The following is a 14,677-nucleotide window of genomic DNA, read 5'->3' on the forward strand; positions in this document are numbered from 1 at the left end:
TTAATAGACACGGTCCTGGGAGGAAAGAGAGAGAGGCTTCACTCTCATCCAGCAGGCAGCTCGTAAGCATCGTGAGACAGGTGGGCTGACACTGAGATGGTCTGGGAGATACAGACTGCATTTGGAGGAAGGGAGGAGGGAGGCAGAGCTGATGGGGAGTCTCTGAAAGACAATCTGACAGTGAATTTTGAAAGACAGCGGGTTTGGCACAGAGTGGGTTCTAGGAGCAGTCTGGGGACTGAGGGAGGGCAGAGGCTGGCTTAGGCTGGGGAATGGGATTTAGACAGGATGCCAGGCTTCCTGGCAGCACAGGTGGACCTCGAGGACATGAGACAAGGAAAAGCACCTAGGTGAGCAGGGATGAGTGCAGACAGGCCAGGTGAGCGGGCGGAGCTGGCTTCAGGGTAGGGGTGAGGGAGCAGGGTGACTGTGTTTAGTGCTTATAGCTCTTCCGGCTGGAGGACGTGGTGGAGACAAACTTGAAGCTGGAGCCACTGCCCCCGAGGCCCCGGCTGCTGCTGTTGCTGAAGCTGGAGCCGCCCAGGCTGTGCCCACCACTGGTCGTGAAGGAGCAGCCGCTGCCCCCACTGAGGCCCAGGCTTCCACTGCCAATACTGCTGCCACCTCCGTAGCCACTGGAGACGGTGGAGGTGACCACAGCTGCCGGAAGAGAGGAGATGTGGTCAGAACCAAGGGCAGGAGAGAAGACACCTGGGGCATCATGGACAGCTCCCCAAAATCCACGGGGTGGGGACGGGTGGTTTGCCTCTTTCCAGTTTCCTGCCCACTTCGTGAGCTCACTGTCCCGTGGCTCAGTCTAGTTTCAGCTGCCCCACAGCACCAGGTGTCCTCCCAGTCCGAATGGCTTCCTGCCTCTCCCCTGCTACTTGGTGCCTCTCTTCTCCTTCCAGAACTTACTGGGATGCCCGTCCTCTGGGAAGCTCTTTTACCCGCCTGCCTTCCCTTTGATTCCCCTGCTGTTTTGTCGCCACCTCCCCCTGGTCTTGGTGTCTCCCTTCCTTCTGGAAGCTCACAGCTGGTTGTGGGTACATTTCCCTTTGTGCCCTCCAGTCCACGCTCTCTGAATCCCAAGGCAGGGCTGGAATACTCTTGATAGACCAAGTGACAGATGACCCCCTGGCTGGCTAACTCTGTCCCTTTTCTCCTCCCGAACTGCTCTCTCCCTAACTTTCAAACCACCCATCATCTTAAACATCTAGTACCTTACTTCGGGCCCTTCTGAAGGAAAGCTGAAATAAAATATAGACTCTGTTATTGGATGAACTGTATGCTCCCCAAAATGTGTTGAATACCTGTAAAGTGTCTTTACTTGGAAATAGGACCTTGTAGTTGTAATCAGGTTAGGATAAAATCATTAAGGTGGGCCCTGGTCCATTATGATTAGTGTCCTTTTAAGACGAGGCAAGATGTCCAAGTGAAGACAGACACACCGAAATGGCCACATGATCATAGAGACAGAGGCTGGAGTGAGGCAAGCAACACCAAGGCTGGACAGCTACCACCAGAAGCCAGGAAGAGGCAAGGAAGGTCCTCCCTACAGGTTTAGGGACACACGGCCCTGCTGACACCTCTGTTTGTAATCTCTAGCCTCCAGAACCACGAGACAGTATATTTCTGTTGTTTCTCACCACCCAGTCTGTGGTACTATGTTATGGTAACCTTAGGAAATAAGCACAGACTTTAGGTGCTTTCAAGAAAGGAAACTTTAGACGTCATGCCAGCCAGTCCCCAAATTAGCTTTGAGGGTCTCTGGAGCCACTGGACAAGGACCTTAGGGAAGGAGGACCTCTGGGTGGTTCAGAGGGATCTGCCTCATTGAGTCATTGGTTAATATCATCAATCGCTAAGGTGACTGTCACGTCAAGAAAACTGAACTCACTTGCAGAGTGTAAGTTGTAAGAATCGTCTCTTGGCCTCACGATGCCAGCACTGAGCTCTGTAAACGGTGACTTCTGTGCTTACCAGTGCGGGCTGTGCAAGCTTGCTAACGAATGCCTCTCCTGCTTCTGGGAAGTGGCGCCCAACTGCCAGGCCTCTTAGAACTCTCACTGCCTTGAAACCCCTTGGTAGCTTTCTGTGTTACACTCCATAGAGTTAAGCCGAGCAGTGGGGCTTCTCCAAGACTGTTCTGGAAGAGGCTGCCTAACTGGCAATGCCCTAGTGCCCAGCATGAAGGCTCTCTCTAATGCTTGAGAGCAGACAGTATCTCTCTAGTGTGATCCAGTCTGGGCAGGGGAAGGTGTGGCCTGAGGATCCTGCAACCCATGTAGAAGGATGAGCACAAACTTCCCGTTACTCCCTTCGTGGTGCCCTCTCACTTGCAAAGAGGTAAAGTCGATGACTGTAAGGTCTCTCCTAATAGAAACTCAGAATCTCAAACCTTCTCAAAATGAACCTCCCATAGGTAGGATCCCCTCCAATGCCCCATACATCCCTGGCACCCTCTGACATGCCCACCATCTCCCCAGTCCCCAGCCACATACATTCCAGATGACATGAAAGGATGTCATACTCACAGATATTAACTGGAGAAACGCCCTCTCCACTCAGCCTGATGGGGAGGAGGGGGGAGAAGGAAGGTTACTGTGGTGTCCAGCAGCTTGTGGTCATTTGAAATGACATTTGTGCAATTGTTTTAAATTCACTGAGAAAGCCTTCAATTATTTTTATTGCAGAAGTAATGGAGGTTGAAATTATTTAAATACCAGTAGTATTAAAAAAATAATAATAATCTAATGAATGAAATAATGCAGAGTTGGGGTTCATAGGAGTCAAATCTGTAATCTCAGAATTTTTAGTGTAAACGAGATAAACACCTTAAGAAAATTAAAATTAAAGCGAATCATATGTTAGAGTCAGCTGGAAAGGCAGGGCTGTCATAGAACAATAAGATCGCTCTTTCAACAATGGCCTATTGTCAGGTACGGAGGTTATTACAGGTGTGGAGAGGAGTCTGAGTCATAAATGTAACAATAGCAATCATCGGCCTAGCCTTGTTGTAACAACTAGAGTAGTTTTGCTTTAGCATTTTGAGGACAGAAGTGGCATTCATCATAAATGCAGACCTAGCCCTTGAAAAGGGCTACCTACCTATTACCCACATTATGCCACTTAATTCTCTCAACAACCCCTAAGTAGGTATTACAATCTCGGTTTTACAGATGGGGAAATTGAAGATCAGAGAGGTTAACTAACTTGCTCATGATCACAAAGCTGGATTTGAGGCCAAATTAATTTGACTCCAAAGCTCACATCTTTGGCCATTAAAATCAGGGGGAGCTAATCATTTGCCGTGTCCCATCCATTGTTCTGAGAACTTCACTGGTAGCCCCTCACTTTAGCCCTCTTAATAACATAGAAGATAGAAACTCTGGCTGTCCCATTTTACAGATGAGGACTGGAGAAATCACACAGCTGGTCACACAAGTGGTACTGGAGTACAAAGCCCCCACTGTGCTTTGGGGATCATGTGACCTGGCCTCTTTATTCCATCACTAAAGACATAGAAAGCGGGAGTGGGGAGCATTGGTGGGAGGAAGATGCTGAATTTCCTAAGCTTATGTAGCTAGTTTGGAGAAGGCAATGGCAAGCCACTCCAGTACTCTTGCCTGGAGAATCCCAGGGAGTGCAGAAACTGGTGGGCTGCTGTCTATGGGGTCGCACAGAGTCGGACATGACTGAAGCAACTTAGCAGCAGCAGCAGCAGCATGTAGCTATTAGTGGTAGACCTGTTGGCCCAAATCCTAGGACAATTTATTCTCAATTCAGAGTCATTCATACTACATATCCAGACCCATTGTGTGACCAAATTTCTCCTTTGATTTGATTTTACCTAGATCCAATCAGCTTCTAGATTTCTATAGGGTGCTAAAAGCAGTTGCACCTCAAATTTGGGATTGTTGATTATGATTTCCCTGGAAAGAAACTGCACCTGTATTCTTTGTCAGAGTCCAGTTCTACCAGCATTTTGCTCCCTTTTCCAGGCAAGGAAGGGCCTGTATCAACCTGCGTGCATGCATGCATGCTAAGTCCCTTCAGTCATGTCCAACCTGAGCCCCTAGGAATGCCCAGGTTGGTGGGATGGGTGATCTGCCCTCACCTGCACTCCTCGCCCTCTAGCAGCTTCCTGTAGGTGGCAATCTCCACATCCAGGGCCAGTTTGATGTTCATGAGCTCTTGGTACTCGCGCAGCAGCCGGGCCATGTCCTGCTTGGACTTTTGCAGGGCCTCCTCCAGGTCCACCAGCTTGGCCCGTGCATCCTTGAGGGCCAGCTCCCCGTGCTGTTCTGCATCGGCGATGGCTGTTTGCAGGCTGGCACACTGTAAGGAAAGGAGGAAGCCATGAACCTTACTGATAACCCCTGGAAATCTGGTGCTTCTTGGGTAGGAGTCCTGTAAGTGAGGCAGAATGACCTGGAAGACATAAGTGTGTGGGGAGCTCTGGGTCCTGCCAGAATGTACCTGCTTCTTGACGTTGTCTATCTCAGCTCTCAGCCTCTGGATCATCCGATTTGTCTCGGAGATCTCTTGTTTGGTGTTGCGGAGATCATCACCGTGCCGGCCGGCTGTGACCTGCAGCTCCTCATACTGACAGAACCAGAGCAGAGTCAGTCACCCCATCAAACCCTGGCCTGGGCACTACCTGCATGCCCAGCCTGGCCCTCGGTGCTCTGAGCAAGCCCATCCATGCACTCATCATTCACCCATCCCCTTGCTTGTTACTTGACCACATCTACTCACCAGGCATGTCCTGGGCTCTGGGAATATCATGAAGAGAACAATCAGACTCCTGCCTACAATTTTTTTGTTTTGAGATGGAAAATAATTGAACCAGGCTGGCATTTGATACCAGCAGTTATCAGTAAGACTCATGGTTTACTCCTTTCCTTACCAGCCTGCATATTATTGAATTTATAGCTTCAAATTGAGATGAGTGTCCCTTAGGAAATAAACTGAGTCCTATGGGGCTGTGATAAAGGAATCTGACTTAGATATGGAAGTGAGGGATGGGGTAGGGAATGGACAGGGATGTCCCTCTAGAGATGGAGATATTGACACTGGGCACTGAAGGCTGGGAAGGATTGACTGGCTCAGGGGAGAATATTCCAGACAAGGGAAACAACCTGTACATGAAGCCCCCAGAGCATGCAGAGCATGAGGAGGGAGAGATGATTTGGCACTGTCCTTGGGGAGTTCTTGGTTATGGGGCATACGTCAAAGACCAACTGTGACCATGAAGTTTGGTGGCCCTCCTGATGCCAATGCTGGGGAAATGGAGGCACTGCAGAGAAACACCATTGGAAGGAGCTCAGGCTATAGAGGACCCCGTTCTGAAGACTTTGTAACAGAATCCTCCATCTCAGGTGGCTCTCTGTCTAATGGTGTGGGTCTAGGACACCATCATTTAGGAGAAACAAACGCACCCTGTGTCCTCCAGCAGACTGGAGGAAACTCACACCTTGCCCAGTGGAAGAGCCCATGCCTGAGCGAAGATCTGTCCAATTTAGAAAGTGCTGAATGGTTCGGCTTCTTCGTTTCTGGACACACATGGTTAAAGGCAACAACAGTCTTCGCCAACTCTACACATTGCAACCACCCGACTTGGAGTTAAGTGCATCCCACCTCCACTCACTACCAAGGAGCTACCTCCACTCTTGTACCCCTGGCACCTGACACCTGCTTCTTTTCTACCACTTGCAGTGGCAGCGACTAATGCAGTGCAAAGACCAAGGCAAGGAATGAGAGCCAGCTTGTAGGTGAGCAGCTGCCCTGGAAAAGCATCTGCATTTGGCCGATAACTGATCTCATGGGTTGGACCATTCAAGCTGCTACACCCCTCCAAACCCAAACCTTCTGTCCATCTGCACCTTTGGACAATAGTTCTCTGCAGTCATGCCAACCCCCCTCTTCCCAGGGCAAGCTCTCTTGTTCAGCAAAGTGCTCATTTCTGCCCCCCAACCCCCCAGGACTGCTTGCTCAGCCTTTCAGGCCCTCCCTGCTCCTTGGCAATCTTTTGTTTCCCACCACTTCCAAAACAGACTAAAGCCCACCTCTTCTTGGAAGTGTTTTATTAATGCTTTTCCCCTTCTATGACTGTTCACTCATCTCATGCCCTCCCCAGACCTTGGATTCCTTTTGTATTTTGTTCATTTATAACTTTGTAATCTTGCTTGGCATACAGTAGGAGTTCTGTAAATAAACAAGCCCTTTGGAAACAGTTTTATGAGCATTTCTTGTTTGTTTGAGTCTCATCCAGCTCCCTGTCAGTTGGTAAGTGGTGGGGGTACTGTGGCTGTCCTTCTGAGCATCCAGCATTGCCTGACCGCTTATCAGCATATGGGTGTATTGGGATTTCCACATCCATTTCAAGCTAAGTTTTCATAGCCTCCAAGACACTTCTGCCAAGTTGAAAGAAACGGGAATGCTCACATGGCTCCTGAGGCTTGTGGCTAGTAGTTAAACAATGATCTAAGGCTTCAGAGAACACTAGACCCACAGCCTATCACGGAGGTGCCCATGCTCACCTTGGTCTGGTACCAGGACTCAGCCTCCGCCCGGCTGCGGTTGGCGATCTCCTCGTACTGAGCTTTGACCTCAGCAATGATACTATCCAGGTCCAGGCTGCGGTTGTTGTCCATGGACAGGACCACGGACGTGTCGCTGACCCGCGTCTGCATCTGACACAATTCCTGCAGAGCCAGTTAACTCAGCGTCACCGCCACAAAAAAAGAAGGAGTCTCGAAATTATGCAATTGACCACCCATCTAAGTCAGGAATCCTTCTTTGGCATCCCCAGCAGGGAGTGCCCAGCTCTTGCTATGCCAGCCGACCCCTGAGGAGTTTCTGGGTCATAGATCAGTGGAATGGGAGTGTGTCCTCAGTATCCATTCTCAAAGCTCCCCTCTGTGCTTTTTCTCTGAATATGAAGGATTAGCAAGTGTTCTCTGAATCCAAATTAGATCACGTTGAATATGACATATGTGATTCATATGCCAGCATTAAAGGTTTCTTCAGGATGGGGTGATTTTTAGGACCCCTCCCCGCCACACAGTGTGACTTCATTGCTCTCTACCTCTCTGTCCCCTTCCACAGGCCCAGGTGTCTGCCATCAGAGTGGAGATGCCCAGAAAGAGGCATCTTCAGGGGCCAGGAAGCACCCTGACCAATGGGCTGAGAGGCAGCTTGCTTTCTGAATTTCTCTGAGACGGGGAAGAGAGAGATGGGTCTTGATTCCTTGGGGATGTTACCCAGTGACATGCGAGTTTAGGAATCAACACTTGCTCCTTGCTCGGCCATGGGATTGCAGGGAGAATACTCAGAGCTGGGGTAGGGTTAAGTGTGGCAGGATTTCAAGCAATTCTTCCCAATCTCCATGACCTCTCCAACCCTCCATCCCAGGGAGAGACACTATATGGATAACACTCTGCAACATCCTTCTCTGTCAGGCTTTAGACATAGCGGGGGACAAACACACATGCATGATCTTACTGCCTCAAAGAGCATCTGGAGGAAGTTGATCTCATCGGTCAGAGAGTTGGCCTTGGCCTCCAGGTCCACCTTGTTCAAGTAGGCAGCATCCACATCCTGAAAGGACAGCACAAGATGCTCCTCTGAGACCCTGGCCCCAGGCAACAAGCCCAGAAGAAGCTGGGTAGACTCCCTGACCCTTCTAGTTTGGATTTTAGCAAACTCTGTATCTGGGGTTTGGGGCTGGGGATGGGTAATTGCTGGGAACTGTGGCTTGAATCTCCTGGGCTAACAGAAAACCAGCAAGGTCATTGGAGCCATAAACATGGAGGGAGAATTTTGGCAGGTTTGAGCTCTCTAGATATCCCAAGGGCTGAAGTCACTTTTCTTGGGTGGCCCAAGGGTCTGTCACCCCACACTCCCAGATTTGGTTTTGAATCTTCTCCCCTGAGAGACATTTCCACTCACCTTCTTTAGAGCCACAAACTCATTCTCAGCAGCTGTGCGCTTGTTAATTTCATCCTCATACCTGTAAGTACAGAGGAGAGGGGGCGAGCGGTGAGTGAGGGTTTGATTGAACTCTTCTCAGGCTGGGGTGGACTACTTGTGTAGCAAGAGACCTCTGTGTGACTTCAGGTGATTCACTTAACCTCTATTTCTCCCCCTATAAAAGGAGAATAATTTCTTCTGCCAGTTTCTTTTTCCTTTTTTTGCTTTTGTAAGACTGGAAAGTGGGCATGGAGCTGACAGGGATAGTAAAACATATTTATGCAACTCCATCCTCGTAGAGATGCACAATTTCAATCTTGAAAAACTTTTTGCTGTCTTAAGTGCCTGCTGGAACTGTGGGATAAACTTTGTTCAGGACACTGCTTCGGTTGATTTTGATGTATTTCCACTGAACCTCAGGGTAGCCATTTAAATAGTGTGTTTTTCTTAGTAAGTAGGTGTTGCTTTAAAATAGAAACCAAGGGTGAGCCACCTAAGGGGTTGGCGAGGACCATCTTTTCTGTTGGATACCTCACCTGTTGCAGCCCGGGTGATGGCAAGTCAAAATTGACTCCCTCAGGAGGATCAGATTGCCTGGTTCATACTCTAGGGTACACCTTGGCAATGCAGGCATCTCAATAATAGAGCCCATGTCCAGTGTAATTAAATAATAAACTGTAAAATAGTATATTGCTTTCAGAACTATAATGTTTTGTTAGATGACACAGATGTCCCTTTGCAGCCATGGACACATATAAGAGTCAGCTTCTTGTTGGTAGTGATGCATGAGATGAGAGTCCCTTTGTTACTCTATACCTTGCTCTCTTCTTCTCATGAGATGATGACCACAGGTCCAAACCTCTCTGACACGGGCATCTGCTCCTTTGTTCTCCTCTGGCCCTCATCAAGAGGAGTTTTGGGATGACTGCATGTGATCAGAAGGGTCTCTCACTCTCACCTGACTTTGAAATCCTCCACGACATCCTGCATGGTTCTCAGTTCAGCATCCAGCCTGCCTCGCTCGGTGGTGATGCTGTCCAACTGCCGCCGGAGGTCGGTGATGTAGGCTTCGAAGAAGGGCTCCAGGCTCTGCCTCACAGTCCTGGTGCCCTGCTCCTGCAGGAGGCTCCATTTGGTCTCCAGGACCTTGTTCTGCTGCTCCAAGAACCGCACCTGGATGGGAGAAGAAGAGAAGAAATTCTGGAGAAACTGGGGAGGCAGAGCCAGACACCACCCCAATGAATATAGGAGAGGAAAAGTACTTTCCACCTGATACCCGTCTGCCAATGATATAACTGACAACCCCTGTCGAAATGGAAAAGCCCATCAAGTTACCCTGACATTCTCTGGGGCTCCAGAGAACTAGTGTAGTGGCTCCTTGATGGGGAGCCGCCATTCTTAGGGTGTCTCTACCAGCCCTGCTCTGGGTTAGGTTGGTTTTCTCAGGGAACTTAAGAACTTCACATTTCCCTCTGTGTTGACTGAACCAGCCAGCATGGCTCCCAAGGAGAATGAAGGGAAATACCCACAAGTCCTGTGGGGCAAGCTGGCCCCACCTGCAAATACTTCTGCCCCTGAGGGGTGCTTGCTGAGTGAATGTGCTTTCCCGCAGAGAAGCTGTTGGGCCATGGCTGCTCTCTGGACTGGGGCCTCCCCAAGAGTTCCTGGCACCCAACCCCGTGGACCAGAGGCAGCTCCCAACTCACCTTGTCGATGAAGGAGGCGAACTTGTTGTTGAGGGTCTTGATCTGCTCCCGCTCCTCTTTCCGCACCCGTTGGATGTTGGGGTCGATTTGCAGGTTGAGGGGAGTCAGGAGACTCTGGTTGACGGTGACCTCTTGGATGCCTCCAGGGGGACAGACGGAGAAGCCGCAACCCCCGTGGCCCCCTCCAATTCCACCCCCATAGCTGAATCCACCGCTGACCCCAAACCCGCTGCTGGCCCTTCCACCAAAGCCACTTCGGAAGTTGCTGCCACACCCACTGATGGAGACCCGCTTGGTTCCCCCCAGGTTGTAGAGGCTACGGCTGCCGAAGCCGCTGATCCTTCCCAGTCCTCCACTGCCCACCGGGGAGTGGGTCACGGACGCGGAGCTGAAGCGAGAGCGGCTGGTGGCTGGGGTGGTGGCTGAGGCTGTGCTGAAACCCCTGCGGCTGCTGGTCTGGAAGGTGATAGTGGACTGTCTGGACATGGTGTCTGGGAGAGGCCGGTGAGGAGCGCTCCTGCTGTGGGTACGTGTGGAGGGGGATGGAGAAGACAGGGCGTCTGGGGTGCCCCGGCCCCCTGGGCTTTTATGGGCTCCGGGAGGGGGGCGGGGCACGCTCCTGCAGGCCTCTGATGGCATTTTCTCGGCATCCACCAACCCTGAGCCCACACTCGGCTCCCCTCCGAAAAAGGTGTAAAAGCCACGCGCTTGTTCCCTGGCATCCCTCCCCCACATGGAAACTCCTTTCCAGTTGCAACTTGATCAGCAGACGAATGAGAAGCACATTAATTGCCTTCAGTCATGTCCTAATCATGCATTTTAAAATGGACTCAGAAAACACTGCCTCATTTCCAAACCGCTCTCTTGGGCCTGGGACCAACTCCCTCCTGTGCAAACATCTTGTGTCAGCCCCAGTGATGGTGGTTCACTGTTCCCTGTTCCTTCTTACCCTTAGGTGTGCGTCTTACTCCTGAACTCTTTCTAGGCTATTAACTCTCAGAGCCCCCTCTCCCAACCCCAACCCTGGCCCAAGCAGTCCCTCCAGATCTTGAAAATCCTGCTCTCCACCCATCTTTCTCAGGAATCCACCCCATTTTCATGGCCCCTTTGCTTTACTCTAAAGCTGCCATCTGTATTGTGCGGGTCACACTGACATTCTGGGGTGTGAGTGTGTGTTCGTGTGAGCACATATGTCCTGTCCACTCCAGTGTAACGTGACCCTTAAGGTCAGGTCCTCTGCCTATGTGGAGAGAAGCTGCAAGAATAGGAAGATGGGTTTGAATCCCAGCCCTGCCACTGCCTAAAGGTGAGACATGGGCCCAGTCATGAAACATCTCCAGGCCTCAATTTGAGTGTCTGTAAAGTGGGGTTTGTGATGACTATTCATGGGAAAATGGATTTTGTAATGCCAAGGACATGCAGATGCTGAGCCAACTCAACAGAGTCTTCTCTCCTGATATAATCACATGTTTGTGAAGGAAATGCCAGCAAGGTGCCCATCCTGAGACAAGTACTCAGTATTTGAAAGCAGCACAATACACATTCTTTTTTCTTTATTAACAGGCTTATGGTCCTGTTGGGAAGACTAAATTGAGACACATTGAGGAACTTATAAAACGGTGATGCTCCATAAAACACTGACTCTTGTCTCTGTTTGAAGCCGCCTCATCCCTGAAGTGGAGAAGGCAATGGCAACCCACTCCAGTACTTTTGCCTGGAAAATCCCATGGACGGAGGAGCCTGGGAGGCTGCAGCCCAGGGGGTAGTGAAGAGTTGGACACGACTGAGCGACTTCACTTTCACTTTTCACTTTCATGTGTTGGAGAAGGAAATGGCAACCCACTCCAGTGTTCTTGCCTGGAGAATCCCAGGGACGGGGGAGCCTGGTGGGCTGCCGTCTATAGGGTCGCACAGAGTCGGACATGACTGAAGCGACTTAGCAGCAGCAGCAGCAGCATCCCAGAAGTCTCCTTGACCAGCCACTCCTCCTGTTGATGGCCAAGGATCCTGATTCTTTAATCCTTCATCAGAAAGTCCCATGGCTACACTGAATAGAGGGCTTGTTTATTTTCCCCCGTTAGTCTTAACATTTTTTTAAATTGAAAACTTTTATACAATTTTAAAAGGTTGCTTTGCATTTGCACTTATGACAAAATATTGGCTATATTCCTCACGTTGTACAACACATCCTTGTAGCCTATCTTACACGCAATAGTTTGTACCTCCCACTTCCCAACAGCTATATTGCCTCTTCCCACTGGTGGTCACTGGTTTGTTTTCTGTATGTGTGAGTCAGTTTCTTTTTTTTTTTTTCATAGCCACTAGTTTGTTGAGTTTTTTATATTCCACATATAAGTGGTATCGTATGGTATTTGTCTTTCTCTGTCTGACTTATTTCAGTTCAGCATAGTGTCCTCCAAGTCCATAAGTATTGCTGCAAATGGCAGAATTCTGTTCTTCTTTATGGCTGAGTAGTATTCCATTGTGTATATATATACATTCTTTATCTTCCACATCTTCTTTATTCATTAATCTGTTGATGTACACTTAGATTGCTTTCATATCTTGGCATTTGGAGATAGTGCTATGAGCATAAACATGTGGAGCCTAAACAATATGTTACTAAACAAAAAGCAATCAATGGATCATGGAAAAAATTAAAGAGGAAATCAAAAAATTCCTAGAGTTGAATGAAAATGAAAATAAGCTGATTCAAACCCTTTGGGATGCAGTAAAAGTAGTTTTTTTACATGCTTTAAAAATTGCAGTAGAGTTGATTTACAGTGTTTCAGATGTATAGCAAAGTGATTCAGTTTTGTAACTGCAAAAGCAGTTATAAGGGGGCAGTTTATAGCATCCCCGCTGGTCTTGTTGACTGTGTCTCCAACCTCCATAAATTTCAATTGATAAGAAAGCTCCTGGTTCCCTTTCTTCTGCATCTCATCTCCCCATGGAGGGTGGAGGTGAAGTCAGACAAAAATTGTTAGATCTTCTTTTGTCTTGCTGACTTCTTGCCTCTTGCAGTGGCTTTAAAGGATGGGAGAGGGAGAGAGGAGCTGAAATGTATTCTGTTTGTGTTTTGTGCATGAGAAGCCAAGTCCCCATGTGGTAAATGAAAGAGATCAGCATTGTCTAGCTAGAGAGAAGCAGAGCCACATTCTGTGGTCTCTCCATGCAGGGGTCCTTTCAGAGGTGCAGCCTGTGGCTTGGCAGATTCTCCCCAGCCTGAAATGGCAACTTGGCACTCGGAGCAGTGGTTCTCTGTTCTCTGTACTATTTCCTTATTGGGGCTGAGGCCAGGGAGTGGGCCTCTCCTCTATTGAGAGAGTGTTTGAGAGTCTCAGTTTCCACGGGGAACCGGTGAATCATAGCTTTTGTTGATACAGGCCAGGAGGAGTGCAGGAGTTTTCTCGCTTGGTTGCCAAAGTGTCCAGGTCCCAGCTGGGGTGGTGCATGTGTCTGTGGAAGAAAGAAAAAAAATGTCTTTGTTTTCTGTACTCATGGCATGATAATCTTTCTCCCAAAAGAAAGGATACTTGTTTTCTGAGCCATGCTGAGTAAGCTCTTCAGAGCTTTCCATGGAATAAAAGCTGGTAAAGGGTCAAGGCTGGAAGGGCTTTCACTGACCCATGCTGAGTAAGCTCTTCAGAGCTTTCCATGGAATAAAAGCTGGTAAAGGGTCAAGGCTGGAAGGGCTTTCACTGACCCATCCATGAGAATGGGGTCACCACAGCCCTTGCCCATTGAGCTTTCCATCTGGAAGCTGCTCCAGGCTGCCTGCCTCCTGGGTCATGCCTTTACTGGCCAAACCCTCTCCTGGGAGCCTATTCCAGGTGTTGCTATTCATCCCATTTCCAATCTTGTTTCCCTTGGCCATCACCTCTTGTCTGGGGTTGCCCACTTCCTTCCTTCCCTCCTTTCTCTCTCTAATTCTCCCACCTGGACCATTGTTTCCAAAGCTAGTTTGTCTTAGGTGCTGACTTTGGTGAAGAAAATGGAAATAGATGAGACTTACCCCTCTTCCTCCTCATTCCCTCTCCTGTAACCATTGACCTCCACTGTGACCTTAACTCTGATGGACAATGTCTATATGAATGCGTAGGACACCCTGGCCCCACAACAGCCTGTGCAAACTTCAGAACTTAGAGACTACTAACACCTCTGCTTTCCTTCCTGCCAATGAGTTTTTTTTGTTTTGGTTTTTAACCTCCTTTATAATTCTGCTTTGAACCTTCCCCCGAGAAGACTTCCTAGTAAACTGCGCCCAAGGACTGCCCCTTCACACCTGTTCCCAGAGCAGGCCTGTGCTTGTGCTTGGCTTGCACATTGGCATGTTTTTCGCTTGCTTTGGCTTCCTGGTGGTCTCTGGAGGGGTGGGGTGTGTCCCCTTCCCTTGCCCTGTCTCCTAGCCCCCTACAGGGAATTGTGACTGCAGTTCACTTGAGGTAGGTTATCTAGTTTTTTTTTTTTTTTTTTTTATCCCGCCCGCCCCCGACCACCGGGACGGGCCTGCGCGCTCCGGTTCGGGCGACAAGGAGCCGCCGCCCGGTTATCTAGTTTTAAAAAAGAGCTTTAAGGAACACATTCCTTTCTGTTCCCTGAAACTCCTGAATCTCTCCAACCCTGTGTTGTTGGGTTTGTCTGGGAGGAGTTCTCTTGAGGTTTGGGGAGGGGTGGATTCAAAAGATATGGTATGGGCTCTGGTGCCTGAGGCTGGGGGCGACAAACTCCTCTACTCCCTGGTTCCTGCACCTCTGCTCAGGGTGGTCTCTCCTATCCTCAGAGGGATGCTGTCACTCTTGGCTGTGGTAGATTTCAAGGAGACTGACCTGTAGTGGCAACAGGGCTTGAGGCTGGTGGAGCAGGGGAGGAAGGCATGGAGGCATGACTCCCAATGCTATGGGAGTATAGAACACAGCAAGGAGCTTGGGCTTCCATCCAGGCCAGAGCCAGAGGAGGGCAGGCTGGAGGGGGCAGAGGGGATTGGGCCATTC

General features: G+C 49.5%; 1 protein-coding gene across 1 annotated transcript; it reads right to left on the reverse strand.

Moving 5' to 3' along the window:
* Positions 1 to 433: 433 nt before the first annotated feature.
* Positions 434 to 10,169, reverse strand: LOC102268102 (keratin, type II cytoskeletal 75). Its single transcript, XM_005906994.3, has 9 exons — positions 9,684 to 10,169; positions 8,936 to 9,150; positions 7,957 to 8,017; positions 7,510 to 7,605; positions 6,546 to 6,710; positions 4,483 to 4,608; positions 4,121 to 4,341; positions 2,538 to 2,572; positions 434 to 660 (listed from the first exon to the last, which is right to left on the reverse strand). Exons 1-9 carry the CDS (start codon positions 10,167 to 10,169, stop codon positions 434 to 436), a joined length of 1,632 nt encoding a protein of 543 aa, XP_005907056.2.
* Positions 10,170 to 14,677: the final 4,508 nt, after the last annotated feature.

Source organism: Bos mutus, chromosome 5 (assembly GCF_027580195.1).
Source record: "Bos mutus isolate GX-2022 chromosome 5, NWIPB_WYAK_1.1, whole genome shotgun sequence".
NCBI classification, from domain to species: Eukaryota; Metazoa; Chordata; class Mammalia; order Artiodactyla; family Bovidae; genus Bos; species Bos mutus.